Source organism: Strongylocentrotus purpuratus, unplaced genomic scaffold (assembly GCF_000002235.5).
Source record: "Strongylocentrotus purpuratus isolate Spur 01 unplaced genomic scaffold, Spur_5.0 spur5_scaffold_19, whole genome shotgun sequence".
NCBI classification, from domain to species: domain Eukaryota; kingdom Metazoa; phylum Echinodermata; class Echinoidea; order Camarodonta; family Strongylocentrotidae; genus Strongylocentrotus; species Strongylocentrotus purpuratus.
In genome coordinates, this window is record NW_022145604.1 from 15,529,433 (window position 1) to 15,548,514 (window position 19,082).

Here is a 19,082-nt window from a genome sequence, read left to right on the forward strand (position 1 = left end):
ATTTGTGGGTAAAGTGTTATTACATTTGTGGGCGTTATTACATTTGTGGGTGTAACAGGGGGGTGGTGGTCATATTTCAGAAAATAAAAAATGCGCTCATAATTCTGACCAGAGGGGTTTAATTCATAATAATAAAAAGTTTTGTTATTTCGTATTCCTGAAAAGGTGATACAAGGTTCTATGTCATCGTCGCCTCGGAATTATGAACCTTCAGAATTATGAACCCTAAATAAATTCAAACTACGAACCCTAGTTCAATTTCGGAATTATGAATCTTCTCGATAACGAACCGGTGGAATTTTGAAACTTCGGAGAAAATATCACTGGAAAGTTGATGTTCGAGCATAAGAAGTCCGTTCCCTCGTAGCCGTACCTCTATGGTCACCTCGACTGCAATGTGTCATAATTTTAACGGTTCGGTATACAGTGTTAGGCACATAATGGTGCCCCAGATTCAATTCGAAATATCGTTGCAATCGGTTCAACGAGATTAAATAAAAGATACTGATATTGTAGCCTATCGTGACCTCTTCAATTTGACAACTTGATCAATACAATCTGGCCTGGATTGCTAAACGGTTGCAATTTTACCAATTCATGTCAAAATTTGCCTCTGCTCAATTTTTGAGTAAAAATTGGTGGTTATTGCAATTTTGCAAGATTTGGCATTCCAAATGAGACTGACGCATGATGAAAGCAACTTCTGAACACGAATCTAAATTGGGGCAAAGACAAATTTTGGCATGAATTACGAAGATGACGACATTCAGTCATCCCATAAGGATCCTCTCCAATTAAAGACGATTTTTATTAACCCACGCTGTAAATAGACACATAACCCATATCTTAAACAAACTCACTCTATGAACATTGATCTCAACACCTTGTCAATGAAATTTTAAAAAGTTGATCTGCAATTTTTATGAGGGTGTCGTCGGAATAAATGTGGATGAAATTTTAGAAGTTGGACGAAATTCCAATGTAGAGGAACTGACTGGCAAAACTCGGCTACCTTCTATCTTCTGCATCTATGATAAATTTGTCTGCATTACAGCCAAGAAATAACAGCCGGTCTAGAAATAAGAGACAAATATTATACATTGATTCAGAAGGTAGTGAGTTAAGGCAGCATAGTCTACAATGCTTACTTCAAAGTTACTTATAATTTCGGTGATTTGCGGTGCGATGGCAGCCTGGTCAGCTTACCAAACAACATCCACACCATTCGGAAGTTGGAAATCGATATGGTCTGGTAAGTGAAAGAAATTTCAGAAATCGACATCAATTTTGTTACAGTCTCAATCAAAACTTTTGAAGGCTGCCTTACAAGATTTTTTAAAGACGATAACAGTTTACCGTCAAAATTTTGAAGCGTTACAAATATAATTAAAACAAATATCATGACCTCAGGCTTGGCAGGATAAACCTATAGCTGTCTAGAGTGGCCACCCCGATTAAACTTAATGGCCTTTACTTTGACTTTACATGAACTTGAAGAAAGCTAGCTTTTAATTTTTATATGATTTGTTTATTTGTTTAATTATTCAGGTTTCCTTGCTGCTGTTGCGTCCTGCATCTCTGTCCTGTTCTTGTGGATCCTGACCCTCCGTCCATCTCCCCAGCATGGAGTTATATCGGTTCTGCGTCATCTGTACTTCGCAGGCAAGTCTTACACCAGGGGAAAGTATTACCTTCGGAAACTAAAGACAGCTTGGAAGAACCCTCGTTATGCTCAGGATCAGTTTCTCATGAGAGTTCTCAAGGAAAATGGGGATACTGACTACGGAAGGAAGTTCAAGCTCAAGAACATCGTAAGCGCAGAGGAGTTCCGAAAACGTCATTCGTTGACGACCTATGAAGATTACAAACCTTATGTCGAACGAGTAATGGCTGGAGAGCAATGTGTGATGACCCAGGTGATGCCGAATGCATTTGTACAGACCTCGGGTACGACAGGTCCCTCAAAGTATTTCCCACAGAGAGATCAAAGGTATCTTTTAACAAGGATGATGGATGTTCTTTATACCAATCTGCACGAACTCTGTCCACGTCTGGGGCTGCTTCAGAAGAAGTTATTCCACTACGTCCAGCCAGTAATGTCTAGAGCTAAGAACGGAGGGAGTATCAGGTCTGCCTTTGCTTTATACGAAGATGGATTCATGGCATCTTGCTATACGACACCGCCTTCGGGTTTTCGCATTCATTCCTACGACGATGCAAATTACATCCATCTCGTTTTTACTCTCCTCGATCCAAACACTGGTGCATTATGTGGCTCGTTTTTAGGCGGCATTTATACTATGATGAAGCAACTTGAGCAATGTTGGGAGGACATTGTGTATGATATCGAGCATGGAACAATCACTGAGAAGGTTAAGTTCGACGATGCTGACATCAGATCCTCTCTTGAACAGGCTCTTGGCGGAGGTCACCCGGAGAGGGCGGGCGAGCTGAGAAGGCAGTTCGAGAAAGGTTTTAACGGTATCATGAAGAGGGTGTGGCCAAACCTTGAGGTGCTTTCCGCCGTAGATAATGCTGGAAGTTGGCCTGATCTCAAAGCAAAATATGCAGAAGGTAGGCAATAACTTAACCTTAACTTTAGTTTTATTGCAGTGTTAGCTTGAAGGCACCATATTGGATAGTGCCGGCATCAGTCTTGCTCATGCGACAATAGCTCCGCGTCAATTTCCTCCACCAACCGAATTCTTAACATCAACTCTGGACCAACACAGTATCCAACTCTCACCCTTACCCAAAACCCAACCCAAAACACACCTGCAACCTTAACCCCTATACCTTTGACGAAATAGAGCTCGGAGTCACTGTCGCAAATCTAGTATGGGGTTAGGCAAATGATTGGTTAAACAATAGTTTTGCTTGCTTTTGTTTGGTTATGTGTTCTCGACTTCACTATCATGACCACTGTTAACCTTGGTGGCCGGGAGCATATGGTTCTAGGGATATTTGGAGGCTTTCTCAAAGGGTTTTTGGCTGCAACCTAAACTGGACAACTGGTCGTTGGTGTGCCTGTCGGGAAGTGAAGGTCGTACTCTCTAAAAAGTGAAAATAGAGTGAACATTCACTCTTTTCTTCTTAGAGAGCACTCTAAAATCAATCGATTTTCACTCCTAAACAAGTGATCACGGACGTGACTCCCAAGAAAGTGAAAATAGAGTGAAAATTCACTCTTTTTTTTAAGAGAGTATGTACAAGTGGATCGTTCAATACGAATCCCCCTGCCAACATTTTCTCCAGGTCCAAATATGGTTCGTGATCATTATAACATGATTTATGATTATGTTGAGACGTAGCCATTGGTTAAAATTCTGAAAGAAGCTAGAAGTATTTTTGAAAGGTTAACTACGTAGAACGTAAGACTTAATGTACGTTTTGAGGTTTTGTAATAATCACGATGATAAGATATATTCTCAATCTTTCAGAAAATTCCGAAAACGAGGGCATTTGAAATGGGGTCCTTTTTGAGGGACAATTCTGCGCTAATATGCTAATATTTCATTGATTTCCATTTTTCCCTTTGACTGCAAATTTACGCTATTCGATGCTTTGATACAGGTATACCGTTCGTGAACTTGGGATACGGGAATTCAGAGGCAATGATTCTCGGTGTATCTCCATGGTTCCATGAAGATAATCATAGCATGGTGTTTTGCACCAACATGGCCTTCTTTGAGTTCATCAGACATGAAGACTCGTGAGTGTATTTCATTAAAAGAAATTATAGTTATATAGTGGTTTTCCGCATAATCAAGCCCAATGGAATAAACATGGTTGTTACTGCACTCAAACTATTCAAGTTCTTCCGAAAGATTAACCCCATTTCCATGGGGGAGGGGGGGGGGGGTAGTGAGCACTATTTTTTGGGGAGGCCCTCGAATATTTGAAAAATTGCATCCCGCCCCCCCTCCCCTTGTGGGCCAGGAGGTGGGGGGGGGGCCATCTCCAAAAAAGGTAAAATTAACGTTAAAAAATGTAAAAATACACATTTTTTACCCAAGGGAGGGGGAGGGGCGGACCACCCGGGCCCTCTGCATCCGCCACTGTATTGATTTGGTACTTCGGGAAGGTACACAATGTTAGAATGTTTGGTGTACCTTCCCGAAATACATTTGGGGACTGCATGGGCAAATCAATATCATATAAAACATGCATCATTTGTTTTATATTACGAATTACTCCTAGATCCTTGTTATGTGATGTAAAACAGATTCATCCAAGATTGTTTCGTGACAGTATGGCTGACAAATGAATCTCAAGTTCAGGCGCGGATCCAGGATTTCTTAGAGGGGGGGGGGGGGGCAAATTTGAAACTATGCGAGCCAAATATTGGTACGTAATGGCAAAGTCCCGGGGTGTCAATAGGCGGAGCCCCCGGAAGCATAGGGGGTATGGGCATTTATTACGTTCAGATGAGCATAATATATTTTTATACCATATTCATGACGATGGCAGGTCACTAATTGGCGTGAGGTCCATGGGCTGAGCTCCCTGGAACTCAGGGATTTGAGGCATTTTATAACGGTCAGATAAGCATTCAGGGGGCCGCCTTAGGCCCCCTCGTGGGGTCGAGGGGGCGGAGCGCTCGGAAGCTCAGGGGTTTTAAGGCATTTACTTATGGTCAGATGAGCATATTTTGATACCTTGTTTGTGACACTCGCATGACACAAATGCGTGGGGTCCAGGGGGCGGAGCTCCCGGAAGCGCAAGGGTTTAGGCATTAATTTTACTTAAGTTAAAAGAGCGTATGTTGGAACCTTATTTGTGACACTGGCAGGTCATTAAATGGCGTGGGTTCCAGGGGGCGGAGCCCCTAGAAGCTCGGGGGGTTTAGGCATTTAATCGCGGTCAGATGAGCATATTTTGATACCACAATATTTTGTGACACTGGCAGGTCACTATTCTTTCTTTCTTTCTATTTCTCGTAGTCGTTAATATACTTTTTCACAAGAAGTGGGGGGGGGGGGTAGAGGGCTCGAGGCCCCCGAGACCCGCCATTCTGCGGGCTCTGCAATGTAGGCCTCTAAATAAGCATATTTCTTGCCTGACTGTAAATCAGGAATTAGGAATTTGTCATTTTCCAACAAACGCATACAAAAGTATAATTTACTAAAAAGTGAGGAAAAATCTCGAAAAATCATGTCATTTCAGCGCCTTTTGTAAATAACCGGTATCGAATTAAAAATAAACCACGTTTTTTTTATATATATATATATATATATTTTTTGTGGGGGGGGGGGGGGATTGGGGAGCAACTACCCCCAACCCCCAATCATTTGATTAGGGTTACGATATTGGTAATAGGGTAAAGAGAGAGAGAGAGAAATATAATATCGTAACCATTTTTCTTGGAGGAACAGCGCACAGCCATGGAGAATCTGTCTTGGGATTGGGATTGGTGTTTTATGCAAGCATTAAAATATATTTTGTAAATGTCATTAAATTTTGCAAGTGAACTTGATTATGCAATTGCTTTTCATCTCATCTTTTTCACAGGAACGAGAGTCAGCCGAAAACGCTCTTGATTGACGAACTCGAGATAGGCCAGGAGTACGAGATCGTCTTTACCCAAGAGAGTGGACTCTATCGATACAGACTAGGAGATGTCATTAGGATAACTGGCAATCACTTCAACTGTCCTACATTCGAGTTCATGTATCGGTGAGTGTCACTATCCCACAGATTCCGATTTATAAGGTTTTGTAAGGGTTTTTTTACAATAAATAAAACAATAAGACGTCAATCATCTGTGCAAATTTGAAAAAAGCATCTGTCGAATATAGCCCATACACCAACCTTTGTCAGTAGGAAGTAATATGACTGGAAATTACAAAGCACGAACAAATGAAAAAAAAATCTCCCTGGGATGTCCCTTTATACATCCATTCTAATTCAATATGAAGAAATTAGAATACTGGGAGAAATCTACCAACAACTAATTGCCTCTTATGAACATTTTATCACAGGATGGGCTTGATTATGAACTTGCGGTATGAGAAGATGAACCAGGTCGTTCTTAAAGCAGGACTCCAGTCGGCCGTGGGGCAGTGGAATGATATGAGGCTATTCGAGTATGCAGTGGCTGAGAGCACACTTGTTCCGAAATCATCCCCAGGTCTTTAACCTTTTCACAATTTGTTAAACTTCATCTGTTTATGCACTATAAGCCATTCCTATCAACATTATATTGATTTGTATCCTATCTATTTGGTGCACGTATACGTGTATTACCTCTCATAAATTAGATAAGTGTTTTTCTTTTCCTAGTCTCTAATATTTTATGGCTAAACAAATATTGTTTCATCATCCCTAATATCATAAACGGAGATATTCATACGGTGTAAGTATCAAACGGTACGTTTAAAGCCGGGTTAGGGGTGCATGCCACATTGAGCAAAAGTATAATTTACTAAAAAGTGAGGAAAAATCTCGAAAAATCATGTCATTTCAGCGCCTTTTGTAAATTACCTCTCATAAAATAGATAAGTGTTTTTCTTTTCCTAGTCTCTAATATTTTATGGCTAAACAAATATTGTTTCATCATCCCTAATATCATAAACGGAGATATTCATACGGTGTAAGTATCAAAGGGTACGTTAAAAGCCGGGTTAGGGGTGTATGCCATATTGAGCACTATAAATTATCCGCGTAAAGCACTTCTGAAAAGCTTTAAAGATACTATGTCCTTTTTGTAGCCAACATCAAATTCTGTAGAACTTTCCAGGAATTATGAATATGTCATGTATATCCTATCTGTGAAATTTAAACGTTAGCAGAATCCTAATTTTCAAATTATGAAGGAAACCCGTTTACTTGCTAGACTTTACTGTCAGACACTATTGGGTGACAAACTTTTTTTTTTTCTTCCTTGGTAATAACATGAATAAAATGAGCTGTAAAGGGTACATGAGCATTTGTTTACATCAATAACCCACTTTTTGTAATGGCCAAAATTAAACTGATTGAATCTTTGCGCAGCATAAAAACGACCATTCGGTACAATGGTCTGAAAATCAGACTATTACTTACTGGCTCTATAGCTCTTGAGTCGATTTGACAACTAATAGTCACTCATTTTCCAACTAAAAGACATTTTCGAGCCCCCCCCCTATTTTAGGGAAGTTCTAAATTAGTATTTACTTTCAAATGCCGTTTTAATTTAACCTTTTCATTTTTTGGCCTGCAAATGGGACTTAGTACCTTTAAGATCCAGACCAGATCTTGGTCCAGACCAAAATCGAAGTCTAGAGTCGTTTACCCCCGGCTGGGCGAAAACTACACGATTTATAGCGACTATCCGATTTTGGAAGGATATGCAATAGCATTTGATACGAACATTCAAACATATAGAATCTTAATGACTGATGATCTAAATAGTCATATGATTATGAACAATTTGATTTCAAGGGATTTTATGATTTCTTAGAAGTGGAAAAGCTAAATCCGCTCAGAATCGTACGTGGTGATCGACGTCTTAACAGTAGTGCGATTCGCCTTTTATTCTGACTTGAAGAGTTAAATTAACCCAAATTTCGGTATTATTATTATAATTTACAACCTAAATCACGAAGACGATGTTTGTTAACATTTCCATAGAAAATTCGCACTCGATTCTTTTTTGTGTGAAATAGAAAATCATTATAATTCTTACTTTCCGTGGTGCGTTCCTTTTAAATCTCATTCGATTTCGATATTCAATCTATCTTCGTTTAGCATTCGAAGAGACTGAAGACATGCCGTATTACGTGATTTTCTTGGAGCTAGACCAGACAGTGAACAAGAGCGGAAATAAAGAAACCAGCAAGACGGCAGAGCTCGCATCCAATGAGATCACGAGTTCGGTAAGTAATAACAATCATTTGGTATGATTTAGCTTCTGTAGCAATTGTAATTACCCCAACCTTGCCTGGTATCTGGTTGCAGTGGGTGAAATACCTTGTCCAAGGATGCAAGTTCCGAGCGATAATCGAACCCGGGACCTCTCGTATTAAGTGCCTTAATTTAGTCACCAAAATAAAGACATCGTTCAGTATACTCGGTAGGAATGATGGAGTCTAAAGAGTTGGTCAAGCGGGGAAGCGTGGGGGCGGCAGAGAGATCATATGTGTGAAATATTCAATGTTTGATATCCTCATACCTAAGTTCGATAAAATCATTATTAGTTGGATGTAGATGAAAATGTTCATTTAGTGTTTACATGGCACGTCTGAAAAATTGTTAGTATGATGTAGACATGCACTGTTTAACGCTAGCTTTGGACTTTGATTTATTTCCAAGACTGTTTAATTTCAACAAGAGAGATAAAAATAGTCCCTAAAGTCCTAAAACTGAGATGATATTGATTCAGGATATGTATGATTGTTTTCTTTTTGTTGTTTTCTTTCTCTGGTAGATCGACGTAGAGCTTCGTGGTCTTAATAGCATCTACGAGAGACTGCGGAGAAGTGGCGCCATTTCACACCCTCGTGTTCACATCCTGAAACCCGGCACGTTTGAAGATTTGAAACAGCATGTGGTGAATACGACCAACACTACGGCAAACCAGTATAAAGTACCTCAGAGGCTTCGCACAGTAGATACCCTTAACTTCATGTTTGATCATGCGGTGTAGACACTCTCTGTCCTGACTTCTTCTTGGAGGTACTCTCCCATTTGCTCTGTACAGAAAACTGCACGAATTTTCATTTACTTTGTTGTTGATGAAGGGATGCAGTTGGTTCATTCCAAGACTCACGTGTTAAAAACAAGAAACAAGAAACGAAAAAAAAAAAGGATGCGTGTCGATTTTCTATAGATAAAATAACAATTAATGCGTTTTTGAGCGGTCCTCGCAAGATTTGTCACACAGTTGTCACAAACTGTTGTTTTACTTGACATAGGCTTTCGATTTCAATCTCGAAAATTCAAAACTTTTTCAATCTGATTTTGCTCAATTTTTTAATGTTCTGTTTCTATAATTTTCTGTTTTTATTATAACCAGCAAAATATCGGAGTGGATCTCCCCCTTATCACTATATAATTAAAGATGAGACTATCTCGTGAACTTTAGCAGTCAAATAACAATGTATACATCATAATGACTTGTCTTATTCTCTTGGGCATCATTTTTTCAACCGGGGTGCCGTAAGACATTTTTAGGGGTGCCACGAGACAATTTTAGTATTATAACAAAACTAATATTATTATTTTGAATAACGTCGATAATATAAACCGCTATTAATAATAGGTAATTTTCATGAGGAAATAGCATTCTAAAGATAATTAAATAACTTTATCCCTCGCTCGCTCGCAATTACCTTTACAAACATAACGATTTCAGGCAGCAAAATGTCTAAATACCGCCATAGTTGAGCGTGAATATACAAATAATACACAGCAGTGAGGGCAAATTACGCGTTAGGCAATATAAGTGCCCGGTCACGTGTACGCTTTCAACCAATCTTTTGATGAGGATCTACGTCATCATCTTATAACATATTTTATATCTTTTTATTACAGGATATCCTTATATTTGTGCATTGAGGTGACCACACATAATGATTTGTGTATTTATGTATTGGGCAGTGAGGTGCCCGCACACGTGATTCTATATTTTATCTAATTTGTAGAATATAAAGTAAAAAATGTAACCATATTAAGTGTCATTATGTTTTTAAAAACAACTATTCCCATGCAAAAAAATGTAACCATATTAAAAGTATCATTATGTTTTTCTCGCTCGCTTCGCTCGCTCGCAAAATTTAGAAACAACTACGCCCATGTAAAAACTGTTACCATATTAAAAGTATCATTGTCTTTTTTTTTCACGTTCGCTTCGCTCTCTCGCATGTACATATGTACATAGCACTTCTTTAGTGTCAGGGTCATGCAAAATGAATCATCTTGAAAAATTTAGGGATTGAGGGTGACCCGAAAAATTAATTTTCTTAAAAGGTTGCCATGACTAAACAAAAGGTGGAAAAACGCCACGCTGCTTGGGCATCGTTTAAAAGGAAAACAATTTTCTCTTACCCACATTTCATCTTCTATCTAAGGCAGTCTTCAGGTTTCCGAAGTGAGGCATTAGCATAATGGGTCTATCAATATTGATAAATATTGTACAAAATTGAGGAAAATCGAGCAAACTCAAGTAAGTTCTGGTCTCTCCGACTCCCTTGCATTGCACATTGTCTCGTGTGTGTAGTTACGAGGTGTGCTTTAAGGTGGATTTGATTTTTAGGAAACTAGTTTGTTTATATTTTGCTTTTTGCCCAATATGATAGAGCAATGGAAGTCGTTCCTACCCTCTTGAACTAATCTTCCTCTGCTAATCCGCCAGGCTCCAACACGTTAAGAGCTTCCCTAAAATCTACCGTCTTCGTATTTTCGTAATTAAGTCTTTATCTTTGCAGTTAATAACTGTTGGTCTGTTCGCTATTCATCAGGACCGCTATTTATAAAAGATCGCTATTTATTTCGTCGCGCGTTATGGATAGCTGTCCTTACGAATAGAGGTCCTTATGAATGGCGGTCATTATAAATAGCGAGGTAAATTGACTATGATTTGCTCGCTATTTATAAGGGCCGCTATTCATAAAGGATCGCTATTCATTTTGTCACGTGTTATGGATAGCGGTTCTTATGAATAGTGGTCCTTATGAATGGCGGTCATTATGAATAGCGAGGTAAATTGACTATGATTTGCTCGCTATTTATAAGGGCCGCTATTCATAAAGGATCGCTATTCATTTTGTCACGTGTTATGGATAGCGGTTCTTATGAATAGTGGTCCTTATGAATGGCGGTCATTATGAAAAGCGAGGTAAATTGTCTATGGTTTGCTCGCTATTTATAAGGGCCGCTATTCATAAAGGATCGCTATTCATTTTGTCACGTGTTATGGATAGCGGTTCTTATGAATAATGGTCCTGATGAACAGCGGTCCTTATGGATAGCGAGCTTGACCCAACTGTTGTGCCTTTTACGTATTGAATCTTACTTTTTTTTATGTATAAATCATTTTAGCGGTCACTAAGTTGAAATGTTTCTTTTGATATTAACTTGTACTTTTACGATTGCTCATGTTCTCATAATGATCATGTTCAGGGGGATTTCCTAATTCTAACGTTTGATTGGATTTATGTCATTTATATCGTAATGATCGAATTACTTCCTTTCTTTCTTTCTTTTATATGAAGGGGTCTATTCGCTATTCATAAGGACCGCTATTCATAAGGTCCGCTATTCATAAGGACCGTTATTCATAACGTGCAAATTCCCGTACTTCCTGGTCCGCTATTCATAATGGCAAAAGAGGATCGCTATTCATAAAGAAATTCATAAAGAAAGATTCGTTAATCATAAGGACCGCTATTCATAACGTGAGATGAGGGTCGCTATTCATAATTCATATTAAGGGTCATTAATCATAAGGACCGCTATTCATAATATGAAATCAGGGTCACTATTCATAATACGACGAGAGGGTCGCTATTCATAATACGAAATAAGGTTCATTACTTATAAGGGTCGCTATTCATAACACGGGAAGAGGGTCGCTATTCATAATACGAAATGAGGGTCGCTATTCATAATAAGAAATGAGGGTCGCTATTCATAATAGGAGAAGAGGGTCGCTATTCATAATAGGAGAAGAGGGTCGCTATTCATAATAGGAGAAGCGGGTCGCTATTCATAATAGGAGAAGAGGGTCGCTATTCATAATAAGAAATGAGGGTCGCTATTCATAATAGGAGAAGAGGGTCGCTATTCATAATACTAAGTGAGGTTCGCTATTCATTATAGAAGAAGAGGGTCGCTATTCATAATAGGAGAAAAGGGTCGCTATTCATAATACGAAATGAGGTTCGCTATTCATAATAGGAGAAAAGGGTCGCTATTCATAATAGGAGAAGAGGGTCGCTATTCATAATAGGAGAAGAGGGTCGCTATTCATAATAGGAGAAGAGGGTCGCTATTCATAATACGAAATGAAGGTCGATATTCATAAAAAGAAACGAGGTTCGCTATTCATAATAGAAGTATAGGATCGCTATTCTTAATAGTTGCCCTTCCCCCCGTGGCTACGTTCCTGGTCCTGTAGGGGGGGGGGGGCGTCATATAACCCTGAATAGTTTTTTTTTTTTTTAAAGTAGTTATATTTTATCTGTTATCTTTGATAATTATATAGAGCTCATGTGGTGAGGAAAAATAAAAGTAAAACATAACACACATGTAGTCCTATCGTAAATTGTCCTCCTTGTTGGAAATCTTGCCCCACCACCCTGCCCCCGACTGATCTTATCCAGGCTACGCCACTGAGATATTAAGTACGCCAAGCAGGCCCATTATCCATTTTAGCTTGCTATTTAAGAAACTAGTAATTGTTTATATGACAATACTTTTTTTGTAGAAAGTAATTTGTATTAGGACTTATGGACCTACAAACTATTGAGCGGGATTGGACCTGACCATAAGCTTAGTATCTACCTACCAAGCCCCCTCCCCCCCCCCCATCAGTACGCCCCGGCGCGGATCAAGAATTTTCCAATAGGGGGGGGGGGGGGGGCTGGTGACCGAAATGATGGGACACGTTCATTATTTAGGCATGCCTTTCTTTCTTCAGAAATGTGAGTTTTCAATAAATATTTTCTTCAAATGTTGCCATGTGGCCTACCCCCCCCCCCCGGCCTATGCTGTAGCCATGGGGTGTCCTCTATCCAGTATGTCGCTTTCTTATTAACATTTAGTTTATTGCTTATGTCATTTTGACTTTTTCGGTATTATGAATAGCGACCCTCATGTCGTATTATGAATAGAGACCTTTCCCATTATGAATAGCGACCCCCTACTCCTATTATGAATAGCGACCCTCTTCTCCTATTATGAATAGCGACCCTAATTTTGTATTATGAATAGCGACCCTCATTTTGTATTATGAATAGCAACCCTCTACTCTTTTATTAATAACGACCCTCTTCTCCTATTATGAATAGCGACCCTCATTTCTTATTATGAATAGCGACCCTCATTTTGTATTATGAATAGCAACCCTCTACTCCTATTATGAATAGCGGCCCTCTTCTCCTATTATGAATAGCGACCCCTACTCCTATTATGAATAGCGACCCTCTTCTCCTATTATGAATAGCGACCCTCATTTCGTATTATGAATAGCGACCCTCTACTCCTTTTATGAATAGCGACCCCCTACTCCTATTATGAATAGCGACCCTCATTTTGTATTATGAATAGCAACCCTCTACTCTTTTATTAATAGCGACCCGCTTCTCCTATTATGAATAGCGACCCTCTACTCCTATAATGAATAACGACCCTCATTTTGTATTATGAATAGCAACCCTCTACTCCTATTATGAATAGCGACCCTCTTCTCCTATTATGAATAGCGACCCCTACTCCTATTATGAATAGCGACCCTCATTTCGTATTATGAATAGCGACCTTCTACTCCTGTTATGAATAGCGACCCCCTACTCCTATTATGAATAGCGAAGCTCATTTCGTATTATGAATAGCGACCCTCTTATTCTGTTATGAATAGTGACCCTCATGTCGTGTTATGAATAGCGACCCTCATTTCCTATTATGAATAGCGACCCTCTTCTCCTATTATAAATAGCGACCCTCATGTCCTATTATGAATAGCAACCCTCTTCTCCTATTATGAATAGCAACCCTCTTCTCTTATTATGAATAGCGACCCTCATGTCGTATTATGAATAGCGACCCCTTCTCCTTTTATGAATAGCGACCCCCTACTCCTATTATGAATAGCGACCCTCTTCTCCTATTATGAATAGCGACCCTCATGTCGTATTATGAATAGCGACCCTCTTCTCCTATTATGAATAGCGACCCTCTTCTCCTATTATGAATAGCGACCCTCTTCTCCTATTATGAATAGCGACCCTCTTCTCCTATTATGAATAGCGACCCTTTTCATTGATTATGAATAATGACCCTTATGAATAATGACCCTTATGAATAGCGACCCTCATTTTCCATTATGAATAGCGACCCTCATTTCGTATTATGAATAGCGACCCTCATTTCGTATTATGAATAGCGACCCTCTTTCTGTTTTATGAATAGCGACCCTTTTGTAATATTATGAATAGGGACCCTTATGAATAACGACCCTCGCGTCGTATTATGAATAGCGACCCTCTTCTCCTATTATGAATACCGACCCTCTTCTTTGATTATGAATAGCGGTCCTTCTGAATAATGACCCTTATGAATAATGACCCTTTTCTCCAATTATGAAAAGCGGACCTTATGAATAGCGGTCCTTATGAATAGTGGACCTTATGAATAGCGGTCCTTATGAATAGTGGACCTTATGAATAGCGGACCTTATGAATAGCGGTCCTTATGAATAGCGACATTGACCCTATATGAAATATAAAGAGAAGAATGTGAGGAGATAAAAAGATGCTTATGAGCATTCTTCTTAAATGGTCTCAAATGAAAGTGTTCCCAATTTAAAAACTGTTATATACTGGGTGTGCCTAAGAAGTGTGTAGATTTAGAATAATTAGTGAATTAAAAGCATAGAATTATGTTATGTATTTGCTGTGGGCTGTTTGTTTTCTTACTCACTTAAAGAGACTCTACACTTTATTATGTGCTTCACAAATTCATCTTTACTGTTGATATTCTTCTTATTATTATTATTCTTATTATCATTGATTTTTTAATTGTTACTATCTTTTTTTTAAATTGTAATTATTATCATTATTAATATAGTTTTGTATTAATATTGTTGTTGTTTTTCTTCTTGTTCTTGTTCGTTTTCTTCTTTGTTTAGAGTTACAATAAATAGTGCATTAAAAGCGTAGAATTGTGTTATGTATTTGCTGTGGGCTGCTTAGCTCTTAGAAGTAAGAAACCGGCAAAAGCTGTTTAATATACACTTGCTTATGATACTAAAGTTATACATGTACACGTTTGTCATTGACCATTGAATTATTGATAATGATGTAGAAAGTTGGAATTCGAATATTTTTTCATAATGATAACAAGACAATAAACAATTTAAAGATGGAGACGGAATTGTGAGTACCAGTTATAAATTTCATTGTGTTTGTAATAACTATCTATTTCAGTATACCTATTGCATATTTAATGTAAAGCTGGCAATCAATTATAATCAGTATCAATTATTATCAATTAAAGGCAGTGTATTTTACAAACACAGCTAGTATTGTATGTTTGTATTTTTGTGTATTCTCTAGGCGGTGAGTGTTTCAATTAATAAACATTTATAATGTGCATACGCATATCGTTCAATCTATCAAGTATATAATGTATAGTAGCGGCAAAGACCCCGCGAAAGGGCGACGGACGTGAAAATCACAAAATAGGGACTTTTAGATTGAGTGGACGAGAGAACACGACGAACGCCGAATGATCATGCGTGTCAACGTACTCAACTGCCCATGTTGACTACAATAGGCCATTTTCGTAATGTAACCAAATTTAATGCATAAGTCTTTGTGTAGTGCCTTAATACATATTATTTAATTCACCTGATAAGAATAATAGTATTTCAATAGTCAGAATGCAACTGCATATATTAAGTGTTGCTAGGTAGGTCAAGCCATAATGTTTGTCCAACCCGGCAACAACTAATGTATGCAGTTCAGATTCTGCCTATTGAAATACTATTATTCTTATCAGGTGAATGAAATAATCTGTATTGAGGCACTTCACAAAGACTTATGCATTAAATTTGGTTAAATTACAAAAATGGCCTATTAGATTGCACTCGACGATATACATGCATGCAGGAAGTAACACTATGAACTTGACGGACAAAGAAAGAGGACAAAATATACAGTTCCTCATTCTACCCTCAAAAATTGCTGTGGTAGACAAAAGAACATCCCTTCACTGCTATTATGTAAAAATGTGTAGAACAGGTGAATATGCATGTGACACCTGTTCTACACATTGTTACATAATAGCAGGGATGTTCCTTTGTCTACCTGAGGAACTGTATATTTTATGCGCACGCGGCATACTAGTAGGGCCTACCGTACTAGATTTAGGAAAATCAAGGTTGACGCATTCTCGATCGCCGACTGAGACGACGTGACGCATGCGCAGTGTCTTAAAATGACGTCATACGTTGCAGTCAAAGCTGTCGACGTGCAAATCTAATCATACTTCAGAAAAAATGCTCATGATTCCCGATACTTGTTTCGGTATTCCGATTGTTCGTTTTCCTGGAAAAAAGGGATACAGGGTTCGAAGGCATTGTTGCAAATATGAACCTAAGAATAATGAACCCTAACTAATTTCAAATTACGATCCCTAATTTAATTTCGGAATTATGAACCTTCTCGGAAAATGTAACTGGAAAGTTGATGGTCGAGCATAAGAAGTCCGTTCCCTCGTAGCCGTACCTCTATGGTCACTTCGACTGTAATGTGTCATAATTTTAACGGTTCGGTATACAGTGTTAATCCTAAATATAGTTTCCATTAGTTTATCTAGATTAAGTAAAAGATACTCATAATAGGGACTTTTAGATTGAGTGGACGAGAACACGACGAACGCCGACTGATCATGCGTGTCAACGTACTCAACTGCCCATGTTGACTACAATTTGAAATATTTTAGATTGCACTCGGCGATGTACATGCATGCAGTAAGTACACTATGAACATGACGGACAACGAAAGAGGACAAAATATACAGTTCCTCATTCTACCCTCAACAACGAACTGCATACATTAATTGTTGCAAGGTTGGACAACATGATGGCTTGACCTACCTAGCAACACTTAATATATGCAGTTGCATTCTGACTATTGAAATACTATTACTACTATCAGGTGAATGAAATAATTTGTATTGAGGCACTTCACAAAGACTTATGCATTAAATTTGGTTACATTACGAAAATGGCCTATTGCTGTGGTATAGAACATCCCTTCACTGCCATTATGTAAAAATGTGTAGAACAGGTGAATATGCATGTGACACCTGTTCTACAGTTCTACACATAATAGCAGGGAAGGGATATGTTCCTTTGTCTACCTGAGGAACTGTATATTTTATGCGCACGCGGCATATACTAGTACTGTACTAGATTTAGGAAAATCAAGGTTGACGCATTCTCGATCGCCGACTGAGACGACGTTACGCATGCGCAGTGCCTTTAAATGACGTCACACGTTGCAGTCAAAGCTGTCGACGTGCAAATCTAAAAGTCCCTCTTGTAGCCTGTGGTGATCCCTTTAAAGGTATTACAAAGTTTTGGGAAATTTTGAAAAATGGGTGGATAGTGATTCTTTACAATTTTGATATATTTGGATGTCTCTGTGGATGTATTAAAAGCAATAGAAATTTTAGTCCCTAAAACACTTTTGCTTTCGAGAAAAATTGAATATAAAGATTTACCGGTGCTCCCGGTAAATTTTGATAAATTTCAAAATAGCTTCTACGGCCGTACAATGGTAGCTGCGACCATGACAATCTCAGAATATGTAGTTGTGATATATAATTTCCGAACGGGAATAGCTAATCGGCCGATTTTAGTCAAGAAACATTGTTTTACAGCTTAATTAATATCTTGACCTTGAGAGGGAGCTATACAACATAAAATGTTTATTATTTATAATTTCATAACTTTAGAGTCGATTTCGACCGCGACAACGATCAGTGAATATTGTAGGATCGCATATGCTTTCAATATGTTCATTTGAACCAAATTCACGACCCCATACCAAAACTTTGTATTACCTTTAAGTTAGTCAACTTGATCAATAAAATCTGGCCTGGAGAGCTAAACGGTTGCAATTTTTTTACTGATTAATGTCAAAATTTGCATTTGCTTAATTTATTTATGAGTAAATATTGGTGGTCAGTGCAACTTTGCAAGGTTTGACTTTCTAAATGGAACTCGCACATGATGAGAGCAACCCCTGGGGGGCGTTTCACAAAACTTGTCTTCAGTGACAAATGACAACTTGTGTTATAAGCTACTGAAATCCTTGCTTCTGATTGGTTAGCTACAGATTTGTCACTGATTTGAGTCATTTATCATTGAAAAAAGGCTTTGTAAAACGGGTGCCAGAACACGAATCAACCAAAATTCGGGCAAAGGCAAATTTCGCATGCTTTACGAAGATGGCGAGTGCTCGGTCATCTGTGATTGCATTTTGATGGCCTATCCAATTAAAGACGATTTTATCAACTTTCATAACATTATGGTATATTTCAGCGATTCTAGTTGAGATTTTGGTGTGAATACACCACCCCCCCTTTTTTTTCCTTATCAACCCACACTATATATAGACATATAGTTCATATCTTAAGCAAAATCACTTCATGGACTTTGATCTCATTACCTTGTTCAATGAAAATATAAATGCTTGATCTGCAATTTCATTGGGGGTGTCGTCGAAGTAGATGTAGATGAACTTTTAGAAGTTGGACGAAATTTTACAACTAATTTTACGACTAATTTTACGACATATTTCCATTTTGAAATTTGTTGATAATCGACAGTAAAGCAACGCTTAAAATGAAATAAAAATTAATGTTCCGGCTATCTTGGCGATATTTCTTTTTGCTGGAACTCAATGTTAGTAGAGTTATCGGTGGGAAAATACTGCAATGATTTCTGAAAAAGTAACAAATTTACCGACAACATTTCAGAATCTTTGAATACAAATTATGCTCCATCGATTTATCGGCTTATATAGGTCTATTGTTCCAGCTTTCCTGTCACTTGATAATTCAAGTTAAATTATACTTATGATAATATCAAACATTGCACACGTTTGATATTCGGTGCCATGTCACAAAATACATCACTCCCGATCCTCGTGCTTTCCTAAACTTACATTTATTGACTTTACTCTGATACTATTAGGGTTATGTCTATATTTGATATAATTTAATCGCTAGATGCACAGATAAAAGTTTTATCGCTATTTATTCTTCAGTCGCGATTTCATCCGAGTTAATGTTAGCTTCCAATGTAAAGGAACTGACAGGCAAAACTCGTCTACCTTCTCTCTTCTTCATCTATGATAAATTTGTCTGCATTA

At 38.2% G+C, this 19,082-nt stretch overlaps 1 protein-coding gene across 1 annotated transcript; it reads left to right on the plus strand.

Moving 5' to 3' along the window:
• Positions 1 to 1,185: 1,185 nt before the first annotated feature.
• LOC100890158 (4-substituted benzoates-glutamate ligase GH3.12-like) lies at positions 1,186 to 8,626 on the plus strand. Its single transcript, XM_003728093.3, has 7 exons — positions 1,186 to 1,252; positions 1,549 to 2,574; positions 3,574 to 3,712; positions 5,512 to 5,676; positions 5,982 to 6,130; positions 7,729 to 7,856; positions 8,408 to 8,626. Exons 1-7 carry the CDS (start codon positions 1,186 to 1,188, stop codon positions 8,624 to 8,626), a joined length of 1,893 nt encoding a protein of 630 aa, XP_003728141.2.
• The last annotated feature ends 10,456 nt before the right edge of the window (positions 8,627 to 19,082 follow it).

What these genes read in the sequence shown, in the direction of transcription:
- LOC100890158 (XM_003728093.3), top strand. Translation starts at nt 1,186, where the DNA reads ATGGCAGCCTGGTCAGCTTACCAAACAACATCCACACCATTCGGAAGT. An exon ending in TTCATCAGACATGAAGACTC is followed by an intron (nt 3,713 to 5,511) that starts GTGAGTGTATTT and finishes TCTTTTTCACAG; the next exon opens with GAACGAGAGTCAGCCGAAAA. An exon ending in CCAATGAGATCACGAGTTCG is followed by an intron (nt 7,857 to 8,407) that starts GTAAGTAATAAC and finishes TTTCTCTGGTAG; the next exon opens with ATCGACGTAGAGCTTCGTGG.